Below are 17,351 nucleotides of genomic sequence, written 5' to 3' on the forward strand. Positions count from 1 at the left end.
TGTCACCTTTATGATATTTTACAGTATATATGTAAGTTTTTCTTGTTTGTGGCACCATGGAGGAAGGAAACTCTCTCCTCAATCCTCCAAAAGAGCCAAACCTCAATAGCACAATCCCCTCCCCGTTTAAAAGCATTCATGCAGTTGGTCTAATCATTGAGGTAGAACCATAGAGCTATGTAGAACCTCCATATTATGGTCTAATATTTAACTCAACGACCACTTGGATCGAATTTGAAGCAGACTTTGGTCCGCTCCACTATATTATAACAAGTTTTGTAATAAATCACAATTACAAACATGTAAAAAAACACAGACACACAGATCATGAGCTACTTGTATTTTAATATTCTGAAATTGATTTGCCTTACAATTATTGTTTCAAAGTGAGAGGGAAAAAATTGTTTTAATGCATAATACATAATGGCACTTGACTTTTAAAACAATGGATCATGATTAATTTTGAAAAGGGGAGGAAAGAAACAAAATTAGAAAACCTTTTAAGTCGTTTCATCATACTATGTCTGTTTTTCAATACTCTATCAAAACGTGCCAAATGATGAGCCATTGTTCAAAAAGTGTGCCAACACCAAAGCAGCAACTTACTGTTTAACTGAATTTTCAAATCCCCCAAAATGCTCTCCCCTTTTATTTGATTCAATCAAAATTGTAAAATGTGTGGAGTACTGAAATGACACTCGCAACAAAAAGTTCAACAATCATTTTGCATTTAGCAAAGTTAATTTTGAAAATATACAAGTGTTTCCAAATTGACCACAAACACGAAGAATACTGTTAAATGCGCGTGATTTATCTCAATTATGACCAGATACTAAAAAACGAATACAAGAAGTAGATTTGTTGTTTTTGAAAATTAAAATGCTGAGATTCATGCAATGGCCAACAAGGAAACTTTTTCGGTAGAGCTTTAACCAAATGCAGCTTTTTGTCCAAATCAAGCATCCATGCTGAAGATTTGTTCCCAGTTCATTTTGTTTTAATTGCATGTTCCTTTTTTTGTTTGTTAGAAAAAGTGCATAATGCACATTAATATATTTTATCAATTATCTTTCCTCAAATGTGCACTACACTGTCACTGTGTTGTTTAAGTAGGCGTTTAAACTGCAGGGAAACAGTGAGGGCCCAGATTAACGTACAAGCCAAGGCGTATATGCCAAACTTAAGGAAATAGAAATGTACATTAAAAAAATGAACTCATTAAAAAAAATGAAGACAGTACCATCCCTTGAAGTACCCGCAACTTTTCATATTTGACAATCATAAATACTTCATAAAACACCTCAAACCTCAGTTTAGTTTCACTGATTTGATTTGACTTTTGCCTGCTCATTCTTTGACCACAGTTAAGCAATAAACTAGTCATAAGTGAAAATCAAAAATGAAATATATCACAGTAAACTGCTTAAACACCATTGTGCCGTTATCCCACTGTAAGCTATAACAGTGTGGGCTTTGCGTGTACTCTTACGTATCCTCATTATTCTGTAATGAATTTAAACTTGGAACTCATCTTTAACTTCATCTTTAACAAGTTTTGAAATAATTTCAGTTGGATATGAGCATATTGACCAAACAGTTAAGCTTTCACTAGCATCGATTTAAAGTTCACCCAAATAATTAAGATTTCCTTATTTTGTTTTTACAAGTCTTACTGTACACATACTATTTTTTCAAACATTGGTAAATACAGACAAATCAATAAATAATATTTCATTTTAAATGTTTTACTCAAAAACACTTTGCTTAAAATTACAAATCACGATTGTTTTTATTAACGCCGTCAAGCTAGTTGTTGAAGTCACACATTTGAGGCACAAAATAAAACTCATACCTCATAAAAACAGATTAAAAGATAATCTAGAGTACTTTTTTTCAATAAGACTTATAAAAAAGCCAATAGCTTCGCTTCCATACAGAACAAACGATTTGAAAACCCACAGAATAAAAACTCAAACTTGGCTAAGATATGGTCTTAATATAATTATTGACACTGTACAACTGCAATATACAGTATTTCAACACATTAATTTTTTAAATATAAATCAACTGAAGTAGAGATTGTTGAAAATCGTAACAAACCTATGAACTTTCAACTTTTCATGTATCCATTTGTACCTACATGTACTTCTTCTCCATGAAATTTTATAATTTACAAGAGCATATTAGCTGATCAGTTTTACCAAGCCTCCAAGAAGATGCAGCTTTACGTTATACATATTGTTGCATGTGAGCCAATACCTTAACAAACAACAATCATAACAAATGTTTTTTTGACCTATGGGTAACACAGCATTGAAACTACCATAAATGCAACTGATTGAGTAGCCTGAACATCTGACGTCACACTTGCGCCAGAGACCTGCCTCCAAACCAATGGTACTTTAACCTTTGACCTTCATTCATTTCACATAGAGATATGCAGTCAAATTCTATTGCGGACGTGACAGCAGTGTACTGTTTTGGCATAAAGCTTATGTCACTGCACGTATCCAATGGTATCATTGTATCCTATATAATCACTGGATCTGAGAGCATGGACCTGTCTTTATCCTTGCAGATAAAGACAGGAGCCCAGTCTACTGATAGAGTAGTCTCTAATAAAGTTTTGCTCTACTGCTAGGCATCATTCAACTTTTTTTCTTTTTTTTCAAACTGCAAGCCATGTCAATTTGGGCTATGACAGTTGCAGCCGACTGGCTGTGACAACAACGTTGATGAGTAGGACTTTTTGGCATCCAGCAGTGGCCACTGCCATAGCCACTCAATCAGACAGGGCCTTTGGCTCACCAACAATTTGCAGGGAACCAGCCACAAACAGCATACACAACAAGGCTGGTAACCCATTTCTGCCGAGTAAAATTTTGTTACTTAAACTCAAGCAAAACCCAGTGTCCTGATTAAATTTGACCCTGGGTCAAGGGTTTATAGGCCTGGATGGATCTTGGTTCAATTGATTATGGAATGCTCACTGTTAATACATGTATAACTATTTGCAAGTACTGATCCCTTGTTCAATGTAGAGCGCACTTCCACACAACTATCCTGACTACCATTTTGCGAATAAAAATAGACAACACAGAACTGACTCCAATAATTTGTGCAATTGGTCAGTAGTGAAATAAAGGAAAAGATAATCCAGTATTTATGTACTAACTTGCTGTACACATTCAATGCTTGATGTGCCCTTTCAGAAATCAATGGCCAATAGTGAGAGAAGCTGATTTGCTCCGTCTGTCTACAGGAAAGGTAAAAGTTGAAAAGGACTGCCATTTCTATATCACTTGTTCATAAAACATTTTCACACACAATACAATCACTCACAGTTGTAGGTGATGATTCAGTTACCGCCTCCTCCATTCATACATTTTAAGGGACTCTCATTCTTACTCTGGTATATGTAGTACTAAATGTTGATGGCAAATTTGAAAATGAAAAAGGTGTTCCTTCAAAAAAAAAATATTTAAAACAGTTATTTATGAAAACAACAAAATAAAAAGGCTTTGATATTTGTCATGATGGTGCGTATATATCGCAGAAACTAAAATCAAGCATGATATTTTATTGAGTACAAGAGCTGACCTACTCAATAGACTTTTAAGGCCAGTTAATAAAATAAAATAAAATATTTCCAATGGCCAAAACCCTCAGAAATCAGACTTAAGTAGGAAGAATAACATGCCCGTAAATTAAACACAGGTTTAATAACTCAACAATTGATATTATGTAGTAAGAAAACCAAGTTAAAAAGGTATGGTTTTTCTGTAGTACCATAAGATTACATAACCTGCAACTATAGACAAACACTGACACAAATTCATCTCTCAACCATCTCTACTTCAGTGATATCCAATATTCCCATAATATTTTGTGTGTGACTTTTTTTAGATAAGCCTAAATCTTGGGCAACTTTGGCGCGCTGACGAGGGGATTGCTCTGCTCGAGTATCTTGCGTCCCTCTGTTTTATAGTCGTAGCCGCAGTGGTGGGCTTCAGCATAGCGGTGGGTGGCGCAGAAGTTATGACCGCACCTGAAAGTAAGACAGAATAAAAAATAAACAACGGTTCTATAAGCATTTTCGGCGACACTTTTCCAAAATCATTGAGATTTGATAGATAAAGTAGAGGGCTAGTTGTACAGTTATTGATGTCACATTGACCACGTCAAGGCTATAATTTAGAATAAACTTCTAAAAGACTGCCGAGCTGGTAGCTTAAAATGTACACTGAACCAATCTGTATACAAGACCTTTGCCCACGGCAGGATTCGAACCAGGGTCCAAAGAGTGTCAAGGCAGGGCAAGATACCACCTGGCCAATCTGGGCTCAAAATCACTGAAGCACTATGATTACTAGGTTACAATCCACAAAACTTACTCGCTAAGTACAAAAGTTAGATATATCGGGAATAAACAAAACACATTTTATTGATGTTCAAAACATATTTCAGAAGTAAATGGCAGCAAAATTAACTGTTTTATTTGAATTCACTGCAGCATCCCTTTAACTGCAAATCAATCGTAGTTGCTTAGTAAAGTGTGATGTCACAATACAAATCACCATGTCGATACTGACAACTCATCTTACAATGAATTGTAGTGCTTTGTGAAATCGAGCCCCTATCCCTATGCAATGATTACCAGTGGTATTAATTACCTGCATTGATAACTGGTTGCTAGTCCAGTTTTCTTGTTGCATAAAGAGCACCTTTTACTTGTCTTTTTCTTTGTTGTTCCTAGTGAAGTTGGTTTGCTACTGCTGACTGGTGGAAGGCGGTGACTTGGAGATACTACAGTGAGAGTGAGTAACAATAATTTACATACAAAGTAATAAATTAATATTTTCTCAATTATGACTATTTCTTTTTCTTCACTCTCATATCTTCCAATTGAATATATCTGAACATAGCTCAGGGTATATTCTTACAAGTTCTGTTTCTTTTGTTTTTGTTTCTAAGAACCTTGTAATGTTAGTTAGCCAGTGCTTGTTAGCTTGCCACTTTCCCACAGTAGCAAGTGAATGAAGCACGATACAACCTTCCATTGCGTGGACACCTTTGTATCATTAACAAATATCCTTATACGGGAAGCTTTGAAATGCTTTTAATATTTTCCCGGGTACCTTTCCGCAATTGCCCCTGCACCATACTTTTCATGAAAAAAAAAATTGTCCCTTCAAAAGAATCTAAAACTAGTCAGTAAATCTTGCAGCTGGGTTTGAATCTCTTTTGATTGTACTGATGGTTCTGGTAAGAGGAACTGCTATTAAGCTCTTGATGTTTCATGTGACAAGGTTCATCTTCAGAGAAAGATGAGCAGAAACATCAGGAGATAACAAGCTCTCCTAAGTAGTCGACACTCAAAAGAGATTTTTACATAGTTATCCCCACAAGACTTACTGGTTATAGTTTACGTATTGTTCAAAGTTTAAAGCATCACTTTTATTTGTAGTTTACTTTCAATACTTACAAAGTCGTCCATCACGAGTGCCAGATAATCTTCCTCGTATACTATGTGCAGACTGCAGAAAGAAAGAAAGACAACTGTTAAGTTTTTAATGGGAACTAAATGCTTTTTTTTTCTTTTATAGCGTTGCTCACTTTGACTAAAAGTACCTATCAGAAATGTTTTATCAGGATTACTTTTTAGCAACATACATAATTGTGCAATGTTTGAAGTGGAGGGGGAGTGCTAATGTTTTAACCATAGCAATGAAACTGATCATCAGCCATAAACTGCTTTTCTTTAAATTGCAAATAAAATTATACGAGTCATTACTGCAGAAAGGGCATACACAAGATAGAAGTGTGACCCAAAAAATACATGTTACTGACATATACTGACATTTTCTTCAATCTACTCAGGCTGAATTTTTGAACTATGGTATGTAGAAATGTTGTTTGCAAATGTTCCAAATGGTCATGGCTTTCATGAAACGAATCATGTACTTACAATTAAATTTGTTCTCCTCTCAGGAGTTTGTATCCTGTCTCCATTACTGGTATTCTTTAGTGCCGTGGATGTGGTACTATTCAGGGCCTGACTAAGCGCCATGGCCCCTGACGTTCCAGCCCTCACCCTCCCGCTACTCTTTCCAGTGTGTAAGTCTCTTGGGGCACCACAAACAATGTCATTAATTTTGCCGTCCCTGTTAGCTTGGTTAACGAGTTCTGTAACCAGGCGGGCTTCGGCCTTCACACCACTCCGTTCTCTCCCTCGTGCATCGGCTGATGACGTTAGCACCTGTTGAACTTTGGAAGATGTATTCGGACGCATTTCATGCATTACAGTTGCAGTCGAGGACGGCAACATGTTTCCTAGATTTGTATATGACCGGTGTAGACGAGCGCTTGTAAGCGATTCTAAAGTACGACAAGAAGAAGGCGGTACAGGGCTGTGACATTTGTCTGATGTGCGCAGACGGCGTTCAGCCCGGCTCGCAGATCCCGCAGCACAGTCTACAGCCTCTGTTGTCGAATCTAAGTTAGTCTTTACTTCCACAGGACGTGTTCCTGGTTTAAGAGCACCAACTGGAGGAAGGGGATTGTTCTTGTTCAGGAGAGGTGGTGATTTCTTCTTGGTAGTGGGTAGACGCCTTCGGACCGCTGTACTTTTGGGACGTACTGTTGAGGGTGGATGAGGTGTTTTATGTTTCTGCAATAGCAATTAAAAACAATGTTATCATTTATTTATTAGGGCATCGTAATTGCTGTAGTAGAGGCAATGGGAAGTTGGTGAGAGTGACTTAAAAGTACAGAAGCAGAAAGCCAAGTGTTTGTTCTTATTTAAATGCCATTGTGTAGTCTGACTTAGAAAAAGGTTGATTTTTGTTTTCATCACAGTATACAACTCCTCTTTCCAATCCCACTGAAAAAATACAGCCCACAATCACTAACATTTTGGATGGGCTTTCCCCTTTGTTTTTAAATTACAGGCCTCTTTACGCAACAGATTCAAGTACCAACAAACAAAATTGAATGAAATTCTGGGGAACTTAGACTACTCATACACCACTACAAGTTAATTTCATACTTGCTCAAGTATTCAAGGGAACTTTTTATTGAAAGCCATGGGTTAGCAGTTCAAGTGAGAAACTAAATCTTTTCCAGTGGTTTCCCTGCCAAGGAAATGAATAGACCCTTCCAGGAAAGCATGTAAAGCGCACTAAGATTTTGGTTGGCAAAATGAGGTAACATCATGCTGTTTTTTGATGCGCTACTGTTCGTCTCCTAATGTACATCGCTATGGAGTTTGTCAACCAATAGGTTCTGTACGCATGCACGAATGTAAAGCATATTTCATGGGAAGGGTCTATTCATCTCGTGTGAAAAGCCATTTTGAGAGATTTACCGACCTTTTTCCCAATGGACAGAGTCTCCATCTTGACACGGAGGAGTTTCATCTTGCTCATTGTGACGTCATTCTCCACTGATTGTTCCTCAGAGGGTAGCCTTCCTTCATCTTCTTCCTCCTCATACATGTTGTTGTACATTGACGCACCACTGCAACAAACCCATGAGACACAAGACAAGAGTTAGGCTTACTCTACAATATTTCCAGCAAAAAATAAAGCATAGATAATAAATATAATAACAAGTCTTCACTACTGAAGCTCCTGGCACTTCGACATATATAGTACCTCTTGCAAGGTACATGTATGTTGCACCATTGGATTATGTTTGAATTGAGACCTATTCTTAAAACATGTAATGGTTACCAAAGTGCTTTGGTGCAACATGCTGCCTATCAAACCAGGGGCCGATTTCACAAAGCAATAAAATTCATCGCAAATCAACAGTAACACCATAGTGATTTGTATTGTGACATCATGTTTTACTTTGCAACTACGATTGATTTGCAGTAACGATCAACATTAGATCTTTGTGAAATCGGCCCCAGGAACCTGCTTACATATATAAATAGATGCAATGACTACCACTTTCACAAAAACTTTTTATGCTATTTTGTTGATTTCTAGTAAAAAACATTTATATACAGAATTGGTGGTTCAATGATTCAAAAATGGTAAAAAACTAGTTTTAAATGAAGTTCACGATTGATGGTAGGGGTACCATGTTATTGTTTATATTGGAGAAGATGAAACTTTTTTTCTGGCTCATCTTGGGGCAAAGATCCGGGCAGGAAGCAATAGTCTCCAGCCTGTAAGTGGTTCAACACTTATATGTAATCTTAACCTTTGGGATTTTAACTTGCTGTGTTTATATTACTAATCCTGTACTTATATAGTCTACAAATTAAATAATTCACCCACTCTTTATGAGTCTATTATGGTAATCCTTACAAATACTAGCAAAGGGAATGTTTAAGAACAAACAGATGTATTTTTACACATGTTGAGTGGAAACCAAATGTCACAAATGACGCACATAGGCTTTAAAAGCACACTTTCAAGTGAAAGCATGTTATTTGTAAAGATAGAAAGCTGTAAACAAAGGCTTAGATTTTTAAATGGCTTTAGATGGCTTTTGTGCTTAATCCCCATTGTTACCTATTATAAAATACTCACCATACCAGAAATAACATCTACAGGTAATATGTATTTACAGTATCTGACCAGTTAATGCAGTTTGTATGTGATGGGATGGATATTGTTTCCATATTATAAAGCAGGGCTCAAATATTATACAGGACCAAACGCCCGAGGCCAGTAGTGTCGGACTAGTAAAATCATAAGTGGACAAGTCCATCAGTCGTGTGTTTTTCAATACCTCACTGTGTATAATAATTCCTTGAACAAACAAAATTATGTTCAAATGTTGACTTTTGAGTGAGTCTGATGAATTATACCTTTCAACTCTATTGGAAAATGAAGTATACTTAATAACCATTGCTTCTTGTTCTAGAAAGAACAGTGTCAGGAAGTTTTTTTCTCCTTTTAATTTTGGTATAGTAAAAAGAATTCTGCTCAAGTACCCACAAAAACCAACAAGCCCTTTTGTCTTGACGATCCCCCACACCGATTGTTTACAAAAAATAATTTCTCGGAATTCACAATGGTCCGTACTTTGTGAATTGTGAACCTCCATACCCAAAACCTTTATCAGATTCAAACTTGTTGGTGAATAATTATGTCGTTTTCTAGCAAAGGTTTGTCAAAAAATTAGCTCCCCAGTGCTCTTAACTAAGAAAATTTGTGTGTTTTTTTGTCTTAAACTTGTAATATGCCTACAATAACTACATGCTATAATAATTATTCTTTGTTGCTATTTTATTAAGCAATGTACAGTATACTGTACCCTATCATGTGTACTGTATACAACACATGTGTTCTATTTCTAGATGTCAATACCTGTGACCACAACACAATCACAACAAGTTCTCAGATTGCTAAGTAACCACACAAAAGTTTCACACAGAGATCAAGCTGAGATAATCTCCAACACCAATCATGAAAGATCAAAGAAAAATCAATATTGGTTCCAGCACTGTGCTCCCCCACCACCAACTAAGGACACAACTGACCACACAATGGAAATGGACTCCACTGACCAGCCACAAGTATACAAACTACAATAAAAGGGACAAGCAAGAGGTCAGGGTTGGACTTGGTTGTAAATAAACAACTGTTAACAGTGAGTTTTATTGTTGGCCTTGCTTTTAGAAAATGTAGGTATTATCTATCATTTTCAAAGTTGTTACTCCACTGGTGTATGGAGCTCCTTGATTGGCGATCAAGGACATACTCAAATATCAGGGCTAGAATTGTGGGAGAATATCCACTAGACTGCAGGGTTTGTAGCTCAAAACGTTTACTGGACCAGAGAGATTATTAGGCCTACAACATACAAGACCAGAATCAAAATAAGAAGAACACTGATCTACACAGTTTCACATTGAAGCTGCTTTTAGAACAAGGCCTAAAAGTAGATGTCTTTTTCTTATGTGCATTCAATAGATATTTGTACTAAAAAGGGCCAACTAGTCAAATTAAAAAACACAAGACCATCGAACTTGTACGGTCGTAAGTTTACTGGCCCAACGCTAAGATCACTGGCCTCGAGCCTGCAGTTCAGTGTTTATTTCGAGCATTGAGTATGGGATAAAACTGATGAAGATGAACAAAATAAAAATTTAAGTTCAGTATTTTGTATTCATGTTTCAGGACTCGAGTATTTCAGAACCATTTCCACATGGGAGCAGTAGGATACAAAATCTCAGGATTGAGAATCCAAAACATTAATCAAAGCAGAATAAGCCTTTATAAACAGACTCTGTTTTGGTCTTAAAACTTGTGGACGATAACTTGTTTTGGCGTTTACATTAAACATATCAATTTGGTTAAAGCCAATTACCCTTCTTTCATGGTCTAATCCAAGTACACATATAGGCCTAAATAAAAACTGCTCTTAAACCAGCCACCAAAAAAAGTAACTACTGAAAGTACATGTATATCTGTTTTCTATAACACCACCCTTTTCAGATTTGTTTTTCTACTGCAGACTTAAAAAACAATCACATTGATCTATTTCTCATCATATTTCTCAAGCAGGTAGAACACACTCAGGCCTGATACATGGAGACAACGAAGGCTATTTCCTCCATGACCCCCTGGTCACTGCCTTGTGCCCTTTCTACAGTAGAAACTCACAATTTCCATATAGGGTGCCCTTTACCTACAAGGAGAAAATGCCTTGGTGCCCTTGCCCTTTCAAAATGAAGCATATATGTATATAGGCAGCACACTGTTTAAACCCCCAAATAAATTCAATACCCTGTTTTTTTTACTAGAAAACTACATAACATCTCATTTAATATGGTTAACCTTGTCAATATTCCCTGAAAGCTGAACTCAATTTGCTTTTGTTTTCGTACCTCAAAGACTCTGATAACGGTGTTAGAGTGCCATCTCCCCGGTCTACGACTCTGAAGAAGTTTAGCTGGTCTCCCTCTCTAAACACTAATAATGTCACCTGCCGGTTACCGGGGAGTTTCTCCCAAATTTCATCTCGGTTTGCCTCCATGTATTCGGCCATCTCACGTATGGCTGGGTCCTCCATAGGAACTTTAAAGAGAAAACATGTTAGAAAATTTTAAAGATTTATTCAATAATTTCAATAAATCTACAATATAACTTGCATTGACATTAATTTAAAGCCATTAAACACTTTCGGCACAGAAAAAGAAAAAAAAAAAAAAGTTCACAGATTTACAAATAACTTACAGGGTTTACAGAAGGTAATGGTGAAAGATCTCTCTTGAAATATTATTCCATGAAATGCTTTACTTTTCGAAAAAACATTAAAACAATTATCAATTCTTGTTGTCGAGAATTACGGATTTATTTTAAACACATGTCATGACAAGACGAAACGTACGGAAACAAGGGTGGGATTTCCCCGCTATTTTCTCCCGATTGAGCCTAAATTTTCACAGGTTTGTTATTTGATATATCAGTTGTAATACACAAAGTGTGGGCCTTTGGACAATACTGTTGACCGAAAGTGTCCAATGGCTTTAACATTAGTATGAAAATCAATCAATACTAAAAACTTATATCTGGAAAGCAAGTTTTTTTTAAATGTCTTTCTAAATTGAAATATTTTGGTACAGTCTCCACTTAACAAACAAATGTGCAGCATATTATTTGCTGATGTAAAACCAGTCAGTCATAAGCAAATTGTGCAATCCCACACTTGAAATTTAATCCTACTTGGTAAGAATAAATTCAGGAGAGTAGAAGTAAAAACCGTTTGACTGAATTTCCCAAGGGAGGACCAACTGCTTTTACACACTAGTTGTCTCCTAAAGCACTTTGGGAAGATTTTCAGATAGAACTAAATAAAGATTAACAAGAGAGAACAAGCTGTAAGAAGTCTACACCCTGGCCAAAATGGTTTCCAGATTTTAATGGTTTCCCCACAGATTCTTAAGTTTCACTCCCTCAGGCAGCCAAAATTCACCCAAAGGATCATTTAGGGAGTTGGACCAGTAAGCCAAGCCAGCTCAACAGATACAACTCTAGAGGATAATCCTTAAGTATAAACGACAGGGCAACAGAAGAACTGTCACACTTAAAAGGAGAGTAACTTAAGTCTCACATTCAACAAGAAGTTAACCACACACAATGACACAAAAGCATTCACCACAGTTAGACACAGATTTGTCTGCAGGAATTATCATGGAGAAGACAAAAAAAGTTTCAGAGGACATTCCTAATCTCTAGGTAGTTTCAGTGAAAGTTTGCTGTAGGGTGTTTCTTAGAATGTACAGTTCCTTGGCATGAAGGACTAGATTGTCTCTAAGTCGGAGAATAGTTTGGCCTACAGTCTAATGAATACATGAATTTGAATTGTATCTTCGTTTTGGAGGGAGAGGGGTGCTGCTACAGGTGTTTGTAATCCCTTACTGAGTCACTTCAGGTACCATATATGGTAAATTTAGCTCGGTCACAATTATTATCCATGTACACGAAATAAGGTACAATAAATCAAATTATTAATTCAATGGATGACTTACTCCTTCTAGTGTTGATAGGCCCACCCCTCATGGCAAGTACCAATTTGAGAGAACTGCTCGGCGGAATTCTAACAAAAAAAGTGAAGAGAAAGAAACAAATGGTAGTTAAATTTAAACATAGGCACACATTTTGATGAGATGTTTAACTCAGAATAGCTAACTAAAAGCAAGCATGACAAACAAAAGTATGGGCTGGTACAGGTAATAAAGAACTTCTTATTACATAGGAAATAATCCATCACTATAAAAACACACATGGCACTGATAGAGTGTACGTGTAAGATGTTCCACAAAACTATTTTGGTTTTTTGATTAACTCAAACCATGACAGCTTTTAAAAAAATTGGTCAGATTTTGCACTAAGTGACTTTTTCAAACCAACAATGCCAAATATGAGCATCTGATCCATCATAATCATGTGTATTAAGTTTGGTGTGTAGAAACCCATCTTCTTCTACAATGTTTTTCCATGGTTTTTCCAAGTTTGAAGAGACAATCAGAGAGACAATTTTTGAGAGACAATCAGACAAGGTGCCAAATCATTACTTAAATCGCTAAAGACTCACTGAGCAAAACCTTGATTTGTTTCAGCTTAAATGACTTATTTTGTGAATGAGAAGAGTTCAACTTTAGGGTTGCTACAACAGTGAGTCATGTGGTAGGTAAGCTTGGGCGATATCACGATATTATCGAATATCGCAATATTAATTTGGAAACGATTTCGATATCGCATGGATTTGGTTTTAATCGAAATATCGATATATCGCAATATATCGCGATATCGATTAAATATCGCGATGTATTTGCTAGCTGAGACATCTTGCACCCCATAGGTTTGGAGTAAAACCAGAAGAATAGGTCATTAGAACACCTCTCTTATGCTATGACTGTCTCTTCTACATCTCACTTGGAGTTTGTCAAATTTAATTAATCGCGATTATATCGAATATCGCGATATATTGTCGGCGATATATCGTGAATAAAATAAATCGATATCGCCCAAGCTTAGTGGTAGAAGAGCAAGAAGATGCAACAAAGGAAAGGTGAAGGTACCATTCAAGGTAAAATGTATAAAAACATGCAGTTAAAACTCTAAAATGTTAACATGTTTTCGCCATCAAAATGGACCACCCACAGAACCGCAAGGGCAAGTATGAAAGGTAATGGTCAGATCCTAATTGTATACAAGTAATGCAGAGTGCTGTATATTTTAGTTTAAGCTATGTATACACACACACTTGTAGTTTAGTATACACAGTGTACTAATGGAGCTCAACAAAATCTTTGAACAATCTCTGTTGTGTATTGGCAAATAATAATAAACACACGCACAAATGTACAATATTGACAAATAGTAAATGATCAACTGAACAATACTAGTGGAGCAAGGCTCAAGTACTTTTGATACAAAGATAACACCCCATAAGGTACCATAGTGCTGATTTAGGAAAGCATATTGTACGAATGGTATTGCAAATATCACAGAGTTGATTTACAAGGAAAATTGACCTTTCTCTTCTCTAAGGCTAAAGTGACTTGATCTCTGGGCCATAGAGTTGCTCTTATTTGAGTTACGTGTAGTTGCGTCAAAGTGCCAAAACTCACAGAAAAGGGTGCCTGCCATGGACCAATTATCACGGTATGCACCTACTTTAACAAGCTATTTTGGCTATAAAACCTCTCAAAGTAAATTATTTTTTTCACTCATAAGTTTCAACTTGTAAATAGATTCTACGTGTAGGTTTTGGCCAGGCAATGCCTTAACTTAACATTGCGTGAAAAATGACAGCTAATTCATTGAATTTAACAAGGGAGGCAATCACAGCCCTTGAATTTCATTCATTTTGTAAAGGACAGTTCAATTGAAAAATCTGAAGGTCTTTAGGAAATAGGTCAAAAAAACAAACAACAAAACCTCATCCTCTTCTTTTTGAAAAAAAACATGGACGATCAACTGGTACATTTTTGTTCCTGGCCTAACTAAGCAACAAACAACAATAGAACCATACCCATAGTCATGTAAGCAATAGTCATCCTCCAGCTCCACAGATCGCCATATAAGATGCTGCTGACTTATGGGAATTCCTGCATGAGTGAAAACAGGATAACAAACAATTTACAAAATGAACACATTTCAATTCACAGAAACATTTCTCGCTGGATGCAGTTCATGACATTTGTTGAATGCAAGAAAATTGGAATGCTGATTGGTGTGTTCCTTTAACGCGAGTTCAATTCAATTCAATTCAATATTATATTTAACTACATAGCCATGATATTTAGCCTTTGAAAACGTTTATAGACTTTGCATGTTATAAAAACAGTTTAACTGATTTGCAAGGGGCCAAAATCTCAAAAACAGAAAAAATACAAACATGGCTGTTATAATATTTCTAATAAACTAAAATTTTTATCGGGTTAGCACTGTTAGGTGAAGTGTTGCAACCAGTTCTTAACTCTTTCAAAAAACTGTTATGGTGAATTAATTAATCTATAGACCACTTATTTGTCCGTAACTCTACCCACTCTTGCAGTGCCTACCTCTTTAATTAAGAAACATTTAGTCATATGTAACTTGTTTCAACGTTATGTTGCAGCTCAGCAATGTTTCTTCAACATAATTAAACACAGTGGACACTGTTGGTAATTCTCAAAGACCAGTCTTCTCAATTGCTGTATCTCAACATATGCATAAAATAATAAATCTGTGAAAATTTGCGCTCAATCGGTAATTGAAGTTGCGAGATAATAATGAAAGAAAAAACACCCTAAAACAGGTAGTTGTGTGCATTTAGATGCTCGATTTCGAGACCTCAAATTCTAAATCTGAGGTCTCGAAATCAGATACGTGGAAAATAACTTCTTTCTTGAAAACTACGTCACTTAAGAGCAGAGGGAACCGTTTCTCACAATGTTTTATACTATCAACCTCTCACCCTTATATGTTACCAAGTAAGTTTTTATGCTAATAATTATTTTGAGTATTTACCAATAGTGTCCATTAAAATTACCATTAAAACGATAATCAAAATGTCACATAACATTAGTTCATCATTGCAAATGCAATACCTATCTGGTGAGATAAATACCGTGGCCTCCGCAAACGACCACAAAGTTACAACTAACTACCACCTTAATGGTACGTACAATTCAAAGAAATCGTTCAATAATGAATTTGTCATTATCAGTCGTACAAGATCTCAGTGGGACTCTAGTCAACCAACAATGATAAATTTTGAAAAGCACCCACCCAGTAACTGGGTCTACAGATGAACATGTTCTGGTCTTATGCTAACACTAGCTTCAATGTCCCTTGTACTACGGTACACACCTAAAAATCTCCCAACATAACCGTGCAATCCGAGGCCTTTTTGCCGAGTTACATGCAATTGCAAAAACATCCTCAACGTTTGTTTTGTCAAAACATACTCAACGAATCACAAACCCAAGCCTACTTTAGAACTAGGTCCACTATAAACCAGGAAGGCTTCTGGCGCACACTGTGTTGTCTTTTTAGTGCACCATGCAATGCACGAACAATGCCTGTGCGCCAGTTGGAAAAGTGGCAAGGTATTTTACAACACCCCTTTCACAGAATGGTTGGTTCATTTTTTCAAAGTTTTTTTTGCATGCGACTCGGCAGAGCCTCCCAACTGGCTGCCCAAGAGGGCCTCACAAAAAAGCGTTGTGAATGTAAAATGTCAATCAATGTGTTTGGAAAGTTCTAGGTTTCATACAATGGAAACAATGTTCATCAATCAATGGCCATTTTGAAAATGACAAAATAGCATTTTTAGCATGTTTAGTTAAACGCACAGCTACGTAGTCGTAGGTCCAACATGTGGGATGTGTGACATCTCCGTCTGATCATAGAGTAAGGACAGACTTGGTCTGATTAAGCATGTTAAGGCTCACACTCAACAAAACGGGGAGTCTTTAATTAACTTAATTAAGTTTCTATCTTGAAAGAAGCAAGGAAGTTGTGACACTGACAGTGTGTGTTCTCAGATCGACTCCACTCGTTCATCATAAACCGTCATATCTGATATCATAATATGACATGTATGACCGTACCTTCCAATCTTTGAATCTTCGCTTTCACCGAGATGACGGTTTCGAACGGAGACACTCGAAGCTCGAAAACAGTACCCGTCAGAGTCTCAATAAAGAGTTCCATGATGTCAGCGTATTCGGGGTACTCAAAATACTCCATCCCGGTAGATGCCGTTAACTGTCACTGAACATGCGACTAACTGTTGATGGCGACACACCAAACGTCGACATTTTCAATCTGATTTTGTTTCTGCCGCAGTAACCAGTGCCCGTGGGTGTACTGTCTACATTGAAGAAATTTCCAATGAGTGCCAACTGACTTTGCATGCACTGAACTGATGTCGTCAAAATTCCCAGTCGATTTAGTACGAGCAAATGTATTTTTCCACGCCTCTTCCACGTCTTCGTTCTGCTCCCATAATTGTTACATCAACTCTGCCGTATTTTGTTAAGAAGTAAGGGGCAGCCCATCGTTTTCAACCGCCTTTAAGTCGCCCCATTTTCCACAAATTATCCTTACAGAATCAGGGATCAACCACACGACACCCATAAACTGCAGGGCCACCATTAAAATCCTTTGCATGCATTAAAAATAGCTGCGGAATGTTTTCCTCATAATATATCGCTGGTTCCGTTTCAACTTTCCTTTGGTAGTGCGCTGGTTGGGCGTTTTGCATGCGATGAAGCACTACCAGCTAAACAATATGAGACGAATGTCAAAGGTACCCGGATGAACATCTCCATTAGCAACCAAGTCACGTGACGTAGTTAAAGTAGCGCATAGACCTTATCGCAAATACCAATG

The 17,351-nt window shown here is 36.8% G+C and overlaps 1 protein-coding gene across 1 annotated transcript; it reads right to left on the minus strand.

Moving 5' to 3' along the window:
* Positions 1-328: 328 nt before the first annotated feature.
* On the minus strand, positions 329-17,118 carry LOC117303782 (AN1-type zinc finger protein 4-like). Its single transcript, XM_033788138.1, has 9 exons — positions 16,568-17,118; positions 14,503-14,578; positions 12,494-12,561; positions 10,850-11,039; positions 7,371-7,518; positions 5,969-6,670; positions 5,486-5,537; positions 4,674-4,806; positions 329-4,048 (listed from the first exon to the last, which is right to left on the minus strand). The coding sequence occupies exons 1-9, from the start codon at positions 16,704-16,706 to the stop codon at positions 3,913-3,915; spliced, it is 1,644 nt and encodes a 547-aa protein (XP_033644029.1). The 5' UTR covers positions 16,707-17,118; the 3' UTR covers positions 329-3,912.
* Positions 17,119-17,351: the final 233 nt, after the last annotated feature.

This window comes from Asterias rubens, chromosome 20, assembly GCF_902459465.1.
Source record: "Asterias rubens chromosome 20, eAstRub1.3, whole genome shotgun sequence".
Taxonomy (NCBI): domain Eukaryota; kingdom Metazoa; phylum Echinodermata; class Asteroidea; order Forcipulatida; family Asteriidae; genus Asterias; species Asterias rubens.

Coding starts and splice junctions, on each gene's coding strand:
- LOC117303782 (XM_033788138.1), bottom strand. CDS start 16,706: ATGGAGTATTTTGAGTACCCCGAATACGCTGACATCATGGAACTCTTT. Junction 12,562..14,502: donor TATTGCTTACATGACTATGG/GTATGGTTCTAT, acceptor TTTTTTTGTTAG/AATTCCGCCGAGCAGTTCTC. Junction 6,671..7,370: donor CTCTGTCCATTGGGAAAAAG/GTCGGTAAATCT, acceptor TTGCTATTGCAG/AAACATAAAACACCTCATCC.